The sequence below is a fragment of the Lethenteron reissneri genome, chromosome 59 (assembly GCF_015708825.2).
Source record: "Lethenteron reissneri isolate LAM-NWPU_2019-01 chromosome 59, ASM1570882v1, whole genome shotgun sequence".
Taxonomy (NCBI): domain Eukaryota; kingdom Metazoa; phylum Chordata; class Hyperoartia; order Petromyzontiformes; family Petromyzontidae; genus Lethenteron; species Lethenteron reissneri.
The window spans coordinates 3,718,693-3,737,020 of record NC_083837.1 but is presented as its reverse complement, the minus strand read 5'-3'; the positions used below and the strand labels follow the sequence as shown (position 1 = coordinate 3,737,020).

The 18,328-nt window shown below is 50.2% G+C and overlaps 1 protein-coding gene across 1 annotated transcript in view; it reads left to right on the top strand.

Moving 5' to 3' along the window:
- The window catches only part of TDRD3 (tudor domain containing 3), a 281,657-nt gene that overhangs the window by 100,404 nt on the left and 162,925 nt on the right, over positions 1–18,328 (top strand). The window contains exon 5 of the mRNA XM_061575824.1: positions 1,479–1,620. Coding sequence (XP_061431808.1) covers positions 1,479–1,620 — 142 coding nt within the window. The remainder of the gene's footprint in view (positions 1–1,478; positions 1,621–18,328) is intronic.

Below are 18,328 nucleotides of genomic sequence, written 5' to 3'. Positions count from 1 at the left end.
TGTCGCGAAACGTAAATATTTAGTTTATTGGCTTTGCTTAATTCCGATTAAGTGTTAATGAGATTTCAGTAGTGCTGCGTGTTCTGCCCGAATGTAATTCAGACGTAGCGATCGCCTTAATTTTATTTCGCATTATTCTCGACTCACCCCCCTGCCCCCCCCACCCCCACCACCACCTCCTTCACCTGACCTCCACTGTCGGGTCCCTCTCGGCCCGTCGTTCGTTCCGCACCGGGAGCGGCCGTCGACCGCCGTTTGGCCCGACGTTTGGCCCGTCGTTTCGCCGCGATGAAGCCAAATCTTGGGCCGCCTGTCGAACCCGGCCCAGGCGGGGGGAGGAGGGGTGGGGAGTCAGATCCGGCCGCCGAGGGATGGACGCCCCGGGGCGCCTTCGTGCGTCGTCGGAGTTTGGGAGCCGGTCGGCCGCCCGCAGCCGCCACAAACACGGGCGACCCGGGTTCGATTCGCGCTCGCCGCCACAGATAACCGGTGGCGATTATCCGTGGTGCTGGTTGCTCGGCCCCTCGTGTGCCGTGACGGCCTTCATCGGCGCTCGCTAACAGCACTGGCCCCAACAGTCTGTTAAGGCCAAACCTGGGATGTTTTTTTTATCTTTTCTAAATATTTGTCCTTTTTTTTTTCTTTTCTTAATATTTTTTTCCTTTTTTAAAATCTTTTCTTAATATTTTTTGAATTTGTTTTTATCTTTTAAAATTTTTTTTTATTAATATTATTTTTTTTGTAGTGCAGATACAGGCAAACATTCCCCCGTGTAGCCTTAGCAGACTGCGGTGGCAAGTGCTGTTTGCGAGCGCCTGTGCAGGCCGGGCACGGCACACGAGTGGGCGGGTGGCCAGCACCACGCCCGGCCGCCTTTGTCCCCCTAGTATCGATGTTTGCTACACACCACGGCACCACGTAGGTTGACTCAGCCTCAAATGAGTACCTGATGTGTAAAAACATCGCCAATAGGGGAGACAAAGGCGGTCGGGCGTGGTGCTGGCCGCCCCCCTCCTCGTGTCCCGCCGTGCCGGCCTTCATAGGTGCTCGCTAACAGCACTTGCACCAACAGCCTGTTAAGTTGGCACGGCAGGGGTCACAGCTGGTGCATCTGCCATTCACCTCGGTCAGTCAACCCACACCACCTGCGTCTGCCCCGTGATCTCCTGCCAGCAGAGAGCCTTCGACACTTCACGTGGCCTCAAAGCGCACCTAGCCTGGCACGAGCGCGCGGTGACTTCACCGTCACTTAGTGGCGAATGGCGGTTGTTGTTGTTGTTGTTGCTGCTGCTGCTGCCTCGCGAACAGCACTTGCCCCACCTGTTGAAGGCTATATAGGGGATCTTTGTCTTTTGTGCTTGGTGCAATCCTGACACCGCCTCGTGTTTCCTCCCCGCACTGCCCCACGTCCCGTGCCTCGTTCAACCAACACTCCTCAACCTCCTGTGTCCCCCCCCTCCCCACCACCGTCCCTACAGGCTGAACACACCCCCAGGGAGCAAGGTTTGCCTCAATGGTTCGGTCCAAGTCGTCAATGGCTTCATGCTGCTGGAAGAGTCCAACGTTCGCCTGCTGGGGGGGGTCGTCGAGCACCTGGTGGAGAAGTGGCAACTCCAGCAGGTGAGGTCCCCCCACCCCCCGCCTCTCTCACTGCTAAACTACTGAACTATGTTTTGTTTCTAGATTTGACTGCAAGGATTCATATTCTTAGGTTTTTTCGGTAAAGTCACGTAGGTAAAAAAATTAAATTAGAAATTTATACATCGGCCGCACCTTAACAACTCTTAGAACCTCGCAGTTCAAGCAGTCTACACAACAAAGACTCATTCCTGGCAGCGGTTTCAGCCGCACCACCTCTACATAACAAAAGGCTCAGTCCCATTTACACATTTACATCAGCCGCACCTTAACAACTCTTGGAACCTCCCAGTTCAACCAGTCTACACAACAAAGACTCATTCCTGGCAGCGATTTCAGCCGCACCACCTCTACATAACAAACGGCTCAGTCCCGTTTACACGCACCTTTACATCGGCCGCACCTTAACAACTCTTAGAACCTCCCAGTTCAACCAGTCTACACAACAAAGACTCATTCCTGGCAGCGGTTTCAGCCGCACCACCTCTACATAACAAAAGGCTCAGTCCCATTTACACATTTACATCAGCCGCACCTTAACAACTCTTGGAACCTCCCAGTTCAACCAGTCTACACAACAAAGGCTCATTCCTATCAGCGTGCTTCAGCCGCACCGAACCTCACAAAAATAATATCCAGGGCCTACCTTGGCTCCTCCCACCCTCAACCAGTATATATACAAGGACTGTTTCTTGGAATTTCTCTCACTTGATACAGCAATCGTGCTGTGACGGTTCCACCTGAAGACGGAAGCTTGTGTTGCCTCCGAAACGTCGTGATTTTTATTTTATTTTTATTTGACTTTTATTAATTTTAATTTTTTACCTACGTGACTTTACCGAAAAAACCTAAGAATATGTTTTGTTTGGCCAGGTAAGGCCCCACTATGTAGCTTGCGCATTTCAATCGAATACCGCTTGCCACTCGTCTTAGCCGTGGCCAGGAATCTAACTCGGGTGGCCAGGTTTCATAGAGACAGTGCACTCGATGATTTGGCTACAAAAAACACATTGTCCTGCGGAGGGAGCTGGTAGGAACGTTGGGTTGCTCGGTCAATGGCCTGCAGGGTCAACGGCGGCGTGGTGTATTCCGCAAATATGCCCGACTGTGAGGGCGGGCACAAGCCGGCGTGAGTAGGTGAAACGTTGAGTTTTATAAGGGCACCACGGGGTGACCAGCCCCTCCCCACACAGCCCCACTCCTCCCACTCCCCACCCAGCCCCACCCTCCCCACCCAGCCCCTCCCCACCCTCCCCTCCCCACACAGCCCCACTCCTTCCACCCCCCACCCAGCCCCACCCTCCTTACCCAGCCCAACCCTCCCCACCCCACCCTCCCCACCCTCCCCACCCAGCCTGTTCTTCACCTGACGACGGCTGCTTGCGTTGTGGCCGAAACGTCGTGAGAATTATTTTATTATGTTTCATTTTTATTATTTTATTATTTCCATTCTACGTGACTTTACCGAAAGAACCAAGAAGATGAATCCCTGCAGTCACGAAAGCTTTAAATCGAAATTTTATTATGTTTTATTTTTATTATTTTATTATTTCCCTTCTACGTGACTTTACCGAAAGAACCAAGAAGATGAATCCCTGCAGTCACGAAAGAAGCTTTAAATCTAAAATTAATGAAACCGTTTAGTTCATTTTGAGCACGGCCCACCAGGGAAACGGGAGCTCACGTCGAAGGGCAGTGCCCTCATCATCATCCCCTCTGTGAGCGGCCCCGGGGATTGGCGGTGACCGTGCCACCGTTCCCTCCACTCGGCAACCGCGATACGGCAAACCGCGTAAAATGCACGTCGCGTGCTGATTGCGTTTCCATTTTTGATGTGTTTCTCTGTAATCAAGCGATTTTATTATTATAATTTTTTACTTTTTAGATCGCTGTTTTTTCTTTTTTTTGGTACGCGGTTGACCTTTTTCACGCGGACGCTTTCACAGCATCTGCTTTGGTTTCCGCTCTCGGGAGAACATTGGGGTAATGCATAAAACAATTATGTTAATGTCCCCAACAACGGGGGGACCAGCATTGGAGGCCTCAGCGCTGCCTCAATTGCCAGCGGTACCGATCCTGTTTGCTGCCAGAAATTGATCCATGTTTTACGTTGCGAAGCGCGGCACTTTGATGAATTCTCGGGGCCTTTCACAGAATTGAACTGTCAACTCTGCGCGGGCTAGCCATGGTGTTACGTGCGTTGAGCTTAATTCGTACGTAGCCAGCCATGCAAACCTCACTGTGTAGCAGAGGTCGCAAACAGGTTTTGATTCCTTACCCGTACCCGGCCGCACCAGGGTCGCAAATGGGTACCCGTACCCGGCCGGGTACGGGTAGCCGTTCCCTACCCGTACCCGTACCCTACCCGAAATGAGTGACAAACGGTTACTCACCAGTGACTCACGGCCTACCCGTACCCGTACCCGGCCGCACCAGGGTCGCAAACGGCTACCCGTACCCGTACCTGGCCGGGTACGGGTAGCCGGGTATCGGGTAGGGTACGGGTATCGGGTACCCGGTTGCGACCTCTGCTGTGTGCCACCAAGGTGGTGGTGGGGTGGGCGTTGGGGAAGACATGAAACGCTCGACCATTAGCGGTCTCCGTGTGAGATGCGGGAACGGGTCGGTGCGTTTCACGTGGAGGGGAAAGGTTTCTGCGTCAGCGGAGCACGGAGATTCGGAACTGCTGCAATTTTTATTTGGGGTCTCCGCGAACTTCCACCCAACGGCCGTTACATGTCTGCAGCGGGGGGAATGCATCATCATCATTATTATTATCATCATATATATCTTCAAAAAATTAACCCGTAAAAACAAAGTTTTTCACTATAAATCCTTTATATGCGTGGCGGCTAGAGTCCTCTCGTCCTCTGGCTTGAGATGGCTGCCACCTATGGGTCAGATGATTGCCTGCCACCATTAAGCAATTGGTAATTAAATATAATTTATTTTTTCCTAAACAGTGTAAAATTTTGGAATTTTTTTTTCACGAAAATTTATTGTCACGCTCAACGAGTCTGTGTGCAAAATGTCAGCTCGATTGGATCACGGGAAGTGGGTTAAAAAACGACCGAAAGATTTGCACGGTCGTAAGCAAGCAAGCAAGCGAACTTAATATAAAGGATTGAAAAATATATATATAAAGAATTCATTGTTGAGAAATAAAATGAGCCGGTAGAAGCGGTTCGTTTGATCTCGGTTTGCGGGGTGCGGGGCACCAGTTTGTCGGCTGCGTCTGTGACATTTCGCCAACTCAAGCGCGTTGACATTCACCGCCATCATCGCCACCTTTTGGAGGGGCGACCTGGTTTGACGTGAGCTCTGCAGTAGCGGCTCATTGATCGTCGTCGTCGTTTTAAATACGCGGGCAACGCCTGTGAGATCGCGCACTCTCGCTCGTTCATGTTAAAAACATTTTTTAGGAGAACACAAAAAATAATGCAAATTTTTTTTATTTAAATTTTCGCCCCTGAGCTATGCAGCTCTTTTTCAGAAGCGACCAGGCCACAAACGATAGCTCGACAAAGCGGCTTATCACGTGGACATTTATAGCAGCAGCCGAACACTAATTAATGCGTCACGCCAATTCTAAATGTAGAGGGGAAAAACAGGGGGACCTGGAGAAAAATCCACGTGACCACGATTAGATTAGAGAGAGAGAGACACGCAAACTACAAATATACAGCAGCAGGCGTCAGGGTCGTGGATCGAACCCACGACCTCCTGTACACCAGGCGAGGTCGTTAACATCTCCTAGCCACCGTGATGATGATGAGGGAGAGAGACACGCAAACTCCAAATATACAGCAGGCGTCAGGGTCGGGGATCGAACCCACGACCTCCTGCATACCAGGCGAGGTAGTTAACATCTCCCAGCCACCGCTGCGCCCCAAGGCAGCTCACGTACGCCTAACCATCTGCACCGATATTCCCACAAATAGAGGGCTTACTGGAAGCACTTTGGGCTCTCTGCCCTCTTAACCCACCGTAGGGGCAACGGTCAGGAACTGCAGATTTGCAGGGGAGGGGGAGAAGAGGGGAAGAAGGGGGAGCAGGGGAGTTGGTGTTGGGGGGCACGGTGGAGGTCACTCATTTATAATACTGGTCAACAAAAAAAAACATTTTTTTTCTGGCCTGGAATTTTGCAGCTGCGGCCGTCTGGAACGCTCTGCCTTCCGATATTAGGAAGCCAATGGAGCCGTGCACTTTTAAATCATCGTCTAGATTGAAAACTAATTTCTGTAAGAGCTGCCTCATGTGTTTAGTTCGTTGTCCCTTCCCTCGCACCTACGATTAGCACGTACCGTAGCCAACCTACATGCGTGTTTATTTGAAGCTTGCATGTTCTCTCTCCCCATATTCGCATAATCAACATCATGCGTTCAGGGTATTTGGCTGTATGTAAATGTTCACGTGATCATGATGATGGTGATATCAGCCACTGCCACACTGGTCAACAAAAAAAAAACCCTTTTTTTTCTGGCCTGGACTTTTGCAGCTGTTCTAGACTAATTTCAGGGTGCTGATTCCAAATGTGATCTCAGATTTGCTCTATCACATCTCATTTTATGCTATCGGCATACCCCATTTTCATTGATTTTACCCGAGTTTTACTCTGTCACTTATGATTGCGAGTCGTTGCGAGTCAGTGACTGCTTTAGTGTAAAATATGGTGCTGTATTTTTAGGATAGTGTGTTTATAATATCATTTTATGTAGATATCCACATTAATTTAATATTTTTCTTCTGCAGTTTTTATTCAAAATGCAATATTTGATATCTCAAAAACCTGATGCGATAGAGAAAAACTGACGCCAGATTTGGAATCAGCACCCCAAAATTACCTCAAAACCGTTGGAATACCTTATGCCAGAAAAGTGTGTTGACCATTGTAATCATTCCTTTCCCGGTCGATAATATTCAAACCGATGACGCCAAAAGGCGTCTTCTGGTCCAACACCATGTGAGACTAGGCTCTAAGGAAAGCTGTCTCAGGTGTGGACCAATCAACTTCAAGGACAGTGCACATACATTATCAGAGTTATGTTTTTTGTTTGCATTATGACTGCAGGTATTGTGGTCTATGCAAACATGACTCCTTGTAAAAAAAGTGCCAGTTTTGTTGCCAGATAGAAGGGTAAAAAACAAAATTTCGATTTAAAGCTTTTGTGACTGCAGGGATTCATCTTCTTGGTTCTTTCGGTAAAGTCACGTAGAATGGAAATTCACCTGAGGACGGCTGCTTGCGTTGTGGCCGAAACGTCGTGAGAATAATTATATTTTATTATTTTATTATTTCCATTCTACGTGACTTTACCGAAATAACCAAGAAGAAGAGGTAAAAAAAAACAATTATCATATTTTTTACTGCCAAATGAGGTTCCAATGGAATGTTCAAACCGCTGAGCGGGTTGGCGCTCAACGGAAGTTGCCCGCCGTAGTTGAGTCTGGCTCCTGCCGTAGCGAATTTTTTTTCTTGCAGAGTTTCTCTCTTTAAATGTCACGGGGATTTTGTTTTCCCCCTTCCCCCCGTTTTTTTAATGCCGCGCGTTTTACTGCGGGACACCCTCGGCCTCAGTTCGTTTTGGCTCGGGAGGTTAAATGACGCGAGACTGAAGACAAAGCGCTTTTCTCCCCGCGCGCCAAACTGCCCCAGTAGCTTGCGCCAGCAGCTACGTGCGTCCCGTCTGCCGCCGCTGCCGCCGCTACCGGCACGCTATAACGTTTATTTGTTCCCTGTGAATGTCATTTCACAGACCCTCGCTTTCCCGTGGTGTTTGCGCAGCTCGCAAATTTGTTTTAACCGCCCCGCGCAAAGCCGTCTCGAAGTTTTTCCGACGGACGGACGGGCGCGCGCAGCCGTTTTCAAACGAACGGCACCAGAACGCCGCCGCCACCGCCCGCCGAGAAACGCATCGAAATTCGTGGAAGTTTTAAAAAAAACGAGCGCTCGCTCTCTCTTTCGAAAAATGTAGCAAAGGGAGCGACTTTTTTTCTTTCCTTTCCGTTTCCCGACCTCATCCAGTGGCCCGGCGTTCCTGTCGTTGGCGGTTGTTTAAAATGGGATTCCACGCTTTCCCCCCGGGGGAGTTGGGACGCGCGTTGAACGCGCTTACCGCCGTCGCGAGCGGCTCATTAGCCGCGTTAAAGCTCAGCGGTCACACCTCCTCGTGCGACGCGAGACCGCCGTGAGAGATGGTGGGTGGGGGGTGTGGTGGTGGGATGCGTTGACATGAAAATGAGCTGAGTTATCGGTGCCGGCGTCGGTGGCTCCCCTGGGTCTGGAACCAACGGCGGCTCGGCTCTTCGTCGTTGCGCCGTGCCGGTATCTGAGCGCACGCAAAAGCCACAGTTTGCCGATGCTCCAGCGCTGGAATCGGGCGCCGCTGTGGCGAGATGTTCGTGACCGTGGGACCCTCTGCAGAGCCTCCGTTCCATCGCCAAACAATTGTTTTTGTTTTTAAATCAAGCACTTTTTTGGGCGGAACGCGTTTGTTTTGTTTATGGGTGCCACGGTTTGGCGAGATGTTAACTACCTCGCCTGGTCTACAGGAGGTCGTTGGGTTTGATCCCGACCCTGACGATGCCTGTTGTATATTTGAAGTTTGCGTGTCTCTCTCTCCGTGGTGAGATGTTAACTACTTCGCCTGGTATACAGGAGGTCGTGGGTTCGATCCCGGCCCTGACAATGCCTGCTGTATATTTGGAGTTTGCGTGTCTCTCTCTCACAGTGGAGAGATGTTAACTACCTCACCTGGTATACAGGAGGTCATTGGGTTCGATTCCGACTGATGATGCCTGCTGTATATTTAGAGTTTGCGTGTCTCTCTCTCTCTCCGTGGTGAGATGTTAACTACCTCGCCTGGTATACAGGAGGTCGTTGGGTTTGATCCCGACCCTGACGATGCGTTTGTATTTGAAGTTTGCGTGTCTCTCTCTCTCTCATCATCATCATCATCACGGTGGCTAAGAGATGTTAACTACCTCGCCTAGTATACAGGAGGTCATTGGGTTCGATCCTGACCCTGACGATGCGTTTGTATTTGAAGTTTGCGTGTCTCTCTCTTTCTCGCGCGGTCGTCGCGTGGATTTGTTGGTTATACGAACCCACGCGTGCCGATCGTACGAGCGCTCATCCCCATTCGTGCGTGCTGGTTTTTCTGCAGACACGCTGGGTTCCTGTCGCAAAAAAAAAAACATTCAAATCCGCGAACCTCTCCAAATATGAGATTTTGAGACGCGCCATAAATTACCTTATCGGCGTCATTGTTTCCTGCGGTATTCCAGTTTAGAAAATGCAGACCGCCGTCAAGACGTTTCTTTTAAAATCCTTTATGTTAAGTTCGCTTGCTTGCTTGCGTGCGTGCTTGCGTGCTTGCTTGCTTGCTTACGACCGTGCAAATCTTTCGGTCGTTTTTTAACCCACTTCCCGTGATCCAATCGAGCTGACATTTTGCACACAGACTCGTTGTGCGAGACAATTAATGTTCGTGAAATTTTTTTTCCAAAATTTTTACACTGTTTAGGGAAAACAAATTAAATATTTAATTACCAATTGCTTAATACTGGCAGACAATCATCTGACCCATAGGTGGCAGCCATCTCAAGCCAGAGGACGAGAGGACTCTAGCCGCCACGCATATCAAGGATTTATAGTGAAAAACTTTGTTTTTACGGGTTATACTTATTTGTCGTTTCGTCACGACGTCCGGGTGTCCTGCGAGCATCCGTTTTTGTTGTCGCCCACTTGATTCAAAGTCGCTCTTTGACCCCCCCCGGTGTCTGTTCCCCGAAGCCACGGAGGCAGCGCTGCGTCCGGGACTTTACGGCGCGTGGTTTACACCTTGGGAGGGGGGGGGAGGGCAAGAGGGGGTGATGCAGAGGGTCCACAGGTCTCGTTAGCCCAGACTTTTGGGCCGTGGCAATGCTGCACTCAGGTTGGATACCGGGGTCGATGGGCTGCTACCCTCCTCTGCGGCGAGCGACGGCGTCAATCTGAGTAACGACGTTTCGCCAGCAATTGCAACCAGCTTCATCAGGCGACAGCCAGATTTGTGACAACCCTCACTAGTTGGCTGTGTCGGGTGGTGGCGGGTTTTGACGACGTATTTATTACATTCACGCGATCTAACCCACAAACAAAAAGAAACCTCTATCACGGATGATATTTGTCGCGTGAAAGCCTACCGCGTGTTAAACTTAAACAAGTATAACCAGTAAAAACAAAGTTTTTCACTATAAATCCTTTATATGTGTGGCATCGGGCCGGCTAGAGTCATCTCGTCCTCTGGCTTGAGATGGCTGCCACCTATGGGTCAGATGATTGTCTGGCAGCATTAAGCAATTGGTAATTACATTTTTTTTTCTCTAAACAGTGTAAAATTCTGGAAAAAATTTTTCACGAAAATGCATTGTCACACACAACGAGTCTGTGTGCAAAATGTCAGCTCGATTGGATCACGGGAAGTGGGTTAAAAAACGACCGAAAGATTTGCACGGTCCTAAGCAAGCAAGTGAACTTAATATAAAGGATTTTAAAATGAGATGTGATAGAGCAAATCTGAGATCACATTTGGAATCAACACCCTGAAATTAGTCTTAAAACAGCTGCAAAAGTCCAGGCCAGAAAAAATTGTGTTTTTTTTGTTGACCAGTGCACGGTCCAAAGCAAGCAAGCAAGTGAACTTAATATAAAGGATTTCAAAAAGAGACTTCGCAATCTAGACGATGATTTGAAAGCGCGTAGCTCCAAGTACCTTCTTAATATCGAAAGGAGCTCTTGACTCTAAAAGTGCCTTAGGGCTATTAGGGTTTGGGGGAGGGTGAGGTGGGTGAGGGATCTTTGTCTTTGTGCGAGGAAGCTCAAGGGACAGACTCTGCTAACGAACAGACAGCAGACTACTCGACATCGCTCAGAGGGAGCGCAGTGGGTCACCCCCCACCCCCCCCACTCCCCACCCCCCCCACCCCCCCCCACCCCCTCACTAAATCTAAATCTTCCAGCGCACTTGGCGTGGTGCACCGAGGGCCGTGCGGTGTGCTGGTGGCGGGGAGGGTTGGTGGGGGGGGGAACAGGAAAAAAAAATTGACTCGTCGCCAAATTGGATCTTGTCATGCAACCCGCGCGCTCACCGTGCTGCGCTTCATCCCCCACCACCACCCGCCCCCCCCCCCCCCCCATTAACTGCGGGCGTGAAACATTCGGCGGCTCGATAACGCGCTCAACGCGCTCGCCCAGGTAAAGGATGGCTCGGCGGGGAGGGGTTGGTTAGTTGAGGCCTCGTTGCGCCGTCAAGAGATGCTCGCTCTCGCTGAGTGCTTCCGTTCGTACGCTTCGACGGCGGATGTCGTGTCGCCAGCCAGCCAGCCAGACTGACCGACTGACTGTGATTCAAACGACGGTCGTGTTGCTAGCCAGCCAGACTGACCGACTGACTGTGATTCAAACGACGGTCATGCCGCTAGCCATCCAGCCAGACTGACCGACTGACTGCGATTCAAACGGCGGTCGTGTCGCCAGCCAGCCAGCCAGACTGACCGACTGACTGCGATTCAAACGGCGGTCGTGTCGCCAGCCAGCCAGCCAGACTGACCGACTGACTGCGATTCAAACGGCGGTCGTGTCGCCAGCCAGCCAGCCAGACTGACCAGCTGACTGCGATTCAAATGGCGGTCGTGTCGCCAGCCATCCAGCCAGACTGACCGACTGACTGCGATTTAAACTGCGGTCGTGTCGCCAGCCAGCCAGCCAGATAGACCAGCTGACTGCGATTTAAACGGCGGTCGTGTCGCTAGCCAGCCAGCCAGACTGACCAGCTGACTGCGATTTAAACGGCGGTCGTGTCGCTAGCCAGCCAGCCAGACTGACCAGCTGACTGCGATTTAAACGGCGGTCGTGTCGCTAGCCAGCCAGCCAGACTGACCAGCTGACTGCGATTTAAACGGCGGTCGTGTCGCTAGCCAGCCAGCCAGACTGACCAGCTGACTGCGATTTAAACGGCGGTCGTGTCGCTAGCCAGCCAGCCAGACTGACCAGCTGACTGCGATTTAAACGGCGGTCGTGTCGCTAGCCAGCCAGCCAGACTGACCAGCTGACTGCGATTTAAACGGCGGTCGTGTCGCTAGCCAGCCAGCCAGACTGACCAGCTGACTGCGATTTAAACGGCGGTCGTGTCGCTAGCCAGCCAGCCAGACTGACCAGCTGACTGCGATTTAAACGGCGGTCGTGTCGCTAGCCAGCCAGCCAGATAGACCGGACGTTGCGAGTAGTGACCTCCCGAAGTTGAGTTCTGCTGATTTGTTTACCATTCCTGTGCTTTTCTCGCTCCCCTGTCGTGTTTTTTGTTTTGTTTGTAACTTCCTGACCCCGTGCCCGCTACTGGACATCGATCTTTAACACAGACGCATAAACACACCAACCCCCCTCCCGCCACCTCCCACGACGATTACATTTCGTGTTTTTGTTGTCGTCGTTATGGAACAGTGGATTACGAACGCAGCAGCGGTGCGAGCGCGAGAGAAGCGGCAGCAGCGCATCCGCTCATTGCGCTTTCAAATCCAATCAAATCCAGTCGTCCTCGTCAAGAGACGGAGGAATGAGATGACGCTACCACGGATGGGACCGTCTTTTTAAATTCTTCATATTAAGTTCGCGTGCTTGCTTGCTTGCTTGCGTGCTTGCTTGCTTGCTTAGGACCGTGCAAATCTTTCGCTCGTTTTTTAACCCACTTCCCGTGATCCAATCGAGCTGACATTTTCCACACAGACTCCTTGTGTGTGACAATTAATTTTCGTGAAATATTTTTTTCCAAAATTTTACACTGTTTAGGGAAAACAAATAAAATATGTAATTACCAATTGCTTAATACTGGCAGACAATCATCTGACCCATAGATTGCAGCCATCTCAAGCCAGAGGACGAGAGGGCTCTAGCCGCCACGCCTATAAAGGATTTAGAGTGAAAAACTTTGTTTTTACGGGTTAATTTTTCTCCACTTGGCTTCGCTACTCGCCACCCATGTCCACCCACAAGGCCTCCACCGGAGTTTAATTTGGGATATCTGAACCCAGATCCCCTCCCTCCCCTCCCTCCCTCCTTTTTTTTTAACGATCAGACGAGAAAGATGCTCAGTCTTTCGGCACTTTACTTCGTTCATCATGTCGTTTGTTTGTATTTTTTTTTTTATCAAAGATTTAACGCGTGTTTCCCGTGTAACATTAGTCCCATTGTGTGTTACTGTGTTCATAGACACCAACAAGAAACACAAATCACCCTCAAAAACCCATCACCAGATCCCCTGCTGTTGCGCTACTAGCACCATAGCGGCGAAGGCACCTGCCTGACCTCCCTCCCCTCCCTCGAATCCCTCACAGATGCAGAGAAAAGAACTGCAATCTCACATTCAGGTGGTCAACCCAGACAAAGTCTCGATGTAAAGCTTTCGTGACTGCAGGGATTCATCTTCTTGGTTCTTTCGGTAAAGTCGTCACGTAGAAGGGAAATAATTAAATAATAAAAATAAAACATACTAAAATACAATTCTCACGACGTTTCGGCCACAACGCAAGCAGCCGTCCTCAGGTGAAGAACAGGTCTGTCGGAAAGACAGCGTCTGAATGAGACGCTGTCTTTCCGACAGACCTGTTCTTCTGAATGAGACGCTGTCTTTCTGACAGCTCTGTTTCTTCACCTGAGGACGGCTGCTTGCGTTGTGGCCGAAACGTCGTGAGAATTGTATTTTATTATGTTTTATTTTTATTATTTTATTATTTCCCTTCTACGTGACTTTACGGAAAGCACCAAGAAGACCAGACAAAGTCGTCGGCAGGAGCAGTAGTGCACCATCTTCGTCGTCGCCTTGATGTCTCGTATAAAGATAAAACAATAAATTAAATAATAGCATACTACGACGTTTCCCGAAAGAACCAAAGAATAATTCCTGCAGTCACGAAAGCTCAAAAAATTAAGATAGTCTCTAGAATTTTCCATTCGTGCGTCATCGGGGTGACCGCATCTGCCGCCACGGTCTGTGCAGTCGGCTGCGTTTCAGGGTGGAGGGAAAACGCACTTCAGACTGCGGCAAGCACGGAAGAGCGTGTTTCCCAGTGTTCCCCTGCACAGCCAATCCCCCCCCCCCCCCTCAATTCATCTGCAGTACACAGAGAGAGAGAGAGAGAGCACACGGCGCAATCAATGCTCCTTTTACTCCCCACTTGAGACAGCGGCTTGGGCAAGCGCGAGAACAAAAAAAAATCCTTCGTTCGCAATTGACGGTGAAAAGATTCGCGCACGTAACGTCGCAAGCTCCCCCGTCGTCGCCGCCGCCGCTGCCGCGTGGATCCCGCGTTCATCCGCGTCGCTTGCCACCACCCCCCCTCGCCGCCCTCCCACGGTCGTGCCTGTCCGAACGCCGCACGTGACACGATTCAGCTCGTCGTTACGGCCCATCGCGTCCGGATGAGGTTGTTTAGGGGGGGTGGTTGGGCAAAGTGATGTTCCTAATCGGGGTCTTTGCTGATCTTCTTGGTTCTTTCGGTAAAGTCACGTAGAAGGGAAGTAATAAAATAATAAAAATAAAACATAATAAAATAAGAACAGGTCTGTCGAGGCGAGAGCGTCTGAATGACAGACCTGGTTTTCACCTGAGGACGGCTGCTTGCGTTGTGGCCGAAACGTCGTGAGAATTGTATCTTATTATGTTTTATTTTTATTATTTTATTACTTCCCTTCTACGTGACTTTGCCGAAAGAACCTAGAAGATGAATCCCTGCAGTCACGAAAGAAGCTTTAAATCGAAAGTCTTTGCTAATGGCAATCAAGGAGTTCCCCCCCCCCCCCCCCCGCTCCTCTACCATCTCCAAGTCAGAGGCGCCGTTGATTATCGCACGTATCTTTTTTGCGGAATCGTAATTACCAAGATGGGTGGGTGGGGGTGGGATACACGAATTGAATGCAATTTGCAGTTTGGGTAAATTTACGAGCGTCAGATGTTTGGGTCCGCGGCCAGCAGCGTCACGGGGCGATGGCGAGCGGTCGTGCAAAGGTCGAGCGCTTTGCCGCGACCTCGTTTAATTTCCCGCGCGCATCCGCTAACATCGGTGTCAAAATCGCACCTCAAACGATCCCCGACTCTCCTACCCCCCCCCCCCCGCCTGCCTGCCCTCGTCACCACGGCTCCCCCACCCTCCTTCACCACCCGGCACTTACCAGCGCCATGAAGTAGTACGGTCGAGCAGTCGCCATCACCGACACGGCGAAGGAGCGGTGCCGGAGTGAAGCTAGTTGCGGTGCCGGTAGCGTACGTTGTGAAGGGGCCTTAAATAAATACATAAAAACAGAAAAATATTGAAACTTAATTCTAGATTTGAAGTTTTCGTGACTGCGAGGATTCACACTCCTTTGGTTTTTTCGGTAAAGTCACGTAGGTAAAAAATAAAATAGATAAAATTAAATAGAATGAAAACGACTAAAATACAATTAAATATTAAAACACGCATTTTTTTACTTGCAAAGTAAAGTAATTATATTTTTAAATCCTTTATATTAAGTTCACTTGCTTGCTTGCGCACTTACGACCGTCCAAATCTTTCAGTCGTTTTTTAACCCACTTCCCGTGATCCAATCGAGCTGACATTTTGCACACAGACTCGTTGTGCGTGAGAATTTATTTTTGTGAAAAATTATTTTTCCAAAATTGTACACTTTTTAGGACAAAAATATTATATTTAATTACCAATTGCTTAATGCTGCCATGCAATCATCTGACCCATAGGTGGCAGCCATCTGAAGCCAGAGGACGAGAGGACTCTAGCCGCCACGCATATAAAGGATTTATAGTGAAAAACTTTGTTTTTACGGGTTATACTTATCTATTTATTGGGCTGTCGTTGGGACTCGGTGAGATGAGAAAAGCCCTCAACAGGAGACTATTGATTGCCCGCGCTAATGGCGGGCAGGACCACCCGCGGATAAATATTCACTTGCTATACAGCCAGATATTACGACAAATCGCGAACCTCAAACACCCAGTCGTTCGTAAAAGTTGAAGGCGGTATAGTACTATAGTAATAGAGCAAGTGCAGAGTCACTGAAACCGAATTGATAGCTGGAAGGGTTTAGCGCGGGGCCCTTGAAAGTGCGGGGCCCGTAGCATATGTAGCTACTTTTGCTACGAGGACAATCCGGCACTGCAAAGGGGGTCCACCCCCGTGGCTCAGGAGATGTTAACTACCTCGCCTGGTGTGCAGGAGGTTGTTTGTTCGATCCTGACCCTGACGATGCCTGCTGTGTATTTGGAGTTTGCGTGTCTCTCTCTCTCATCACGGTGGCTAGGAGATGTTAACTACCTCGCCTGTTGTGCAGGAGGTTGTTTGTTCGATCCTGACCCTGACGATGCCTGCTGTGTATTTGGAGTTTGCGTGTTTCTCTCTCTCATCACGGTGGCTAGGAGATGTTAACTACCTCGCCTGTTGTGCAGGAGGTTGTTTGTTCGATCCTGACCCTGACGATGCCTGCTGTGTATTTGGAGTTTGCGTGTCTCTCTCTCTCATCACGGTGGCTAGGAGATGTTAACGACCTCGCCTGTTGTGCAGGAATTCGCTGGTTTGATCGTGACCCCTGACGCCTGCTGTATAATTCTAGATTTGAAGTTTTCGTGACTGCAAGGGTCCATACTCTTTGGTTTTTATCGGTAAAGTCACGTAGGTAAAACATCAAATAAAAATAAATTAAATCACGACGTTTCGGAGGCAACACAAGCTTCCGTCTTCAGGGTGCACCGTCAGAGCAAAATTACTGTATCAGGTGGCCCACTTGATTTATTTTATATTTAATTTTTGTCTCTCTCTTGCATGGGTTCTTAACGACCACTCCCCACACACAGAGATACAAAGATGGTGATTCCTGGTATAGCCTGAACAGACTTTTGGGGCAAGTGCTGTTAGCGAGCACCTATGGGTGGCCAGCACCACGCCCGACCACCTTTGTGTCCCCAGTAGCAATGTTTACTGATACTCATTTGAGGCTGAGTCGACCTATCTGAACCGATCGTGGAGGCCCAGGACCGGTTCAGATAATCGTCACTGGTGTTGGCCGTGAGCGGGAATCGAACTCGGGTGGCCAGGTTTAGTAGCACAGCGTGCTAACCGCTACACTGCCGCTCCCCACACGCAGAGACACACACGCAGAGACACACACGCAGAGACACGCACGCAGAGACACGCACGCAGAGACACGCATGCAGAGACACGCACACAGAGACACGCACACAGAGACACACAGAGACACGCACGCAGAGACATGCACACAGAGACAGAGACACGCACAGAGACACACACACACAGACAGAGACACGCACAGAGACACGCACGCAGAGACACGCACACAGAGACACACACAGAGACACACGCACACAGAGACACACACACACAGAGACACACACAGACACAGAGACACACACACACAGAGACACACACACAGAGACACACACACACACAGACACACACACAGACACGCACACAGAGACACACACAGAGACACACACACAGACACACACACACAGACACACACACAGAGACACACACACGCACACACAGACACACACACAGAGACACGCACACAGAGTCACGCACACAGACACACGTCCGCTCCGCTTCTCCGTTGCGAGCGGCGTCCTCGTTACAAAGACAGCGACGCTGAACCTACTCGCTGCGTTCCCCCAGATTCAGCGGGCGAACGGGGACCCCCCCTCGCCCCCCCGTCTCAACCCTGCCACTCATGGTCACGCAAAGCGAACGGGGTTTAAGAGCGAAGCAAAGTTGGCTGTTAGTGGACTCTCCGGCTCCCGATCGAGCAAGTCTTCATCACCCCCTCTCCCACACTGGGTTCGTGCCGCTCGCAAAAAAACTCTCTCTTTAAAAGAAAAAAAACTAAACAAGTATAACCCGTAAAAACAAAGTTTTTCACTATAAATCCTTTATATGCGTGGCGGCTCGAGTCCTCTCGTCCTCTGGCTTGAGATGGCTGCCACCTATGGGTCAGATGATTGTCTGCCAACATTAACCAATTGGTAATTAAATATTTAATTTGTTTTCCCTAAACAGTGTAAAATTTTGGGGAAAAAATTCACGAACATTAATTGTCTCGCACAACGAGTCTGTGTGCAAAATGTCAGCTCGATTGGATCACGGGAAGTGGGTTAAAAAACGACCGAAAGATTTGCACGGTCCTAAGCAAGCAAGCAAGCAAGTGAACTTAATATAAAGGATTTAAAAACACAATCGGCCCGAACTTTCCCATCCGCGCGGCGGTCTTCAACTATAAAGTTCGTGAGACTCGCTCTCACGTTGTTACTTGGGCTGAGCAATTACCTTGCCGTTGTGCTCTTTTTTGTTCGTTCTTTTTTTTCCCCTCCGAGACATTGCGGCGGTCTCCCGCGGTGAGTGCGATGGCTTCGCTCCTCGCCGAAACACAATTAACGCCGAATCGCTTAGCGCGCTCACCGAGATTCTGCGGTGAACCGGGGGGGACCCCCACCCCGCCCGCACCGCACACCAAGCAACTTTTGCAGCACGTCACCGGAACGGGGAAAGGGGTTTAAAGTGAATGTTAAAAAAAAATCCCCGGGGGGGGCGGGGAGGGACGGATCAACCGGGCGACCGTGAACCTCGGCGCGTTCTCGCCGATTCCCGG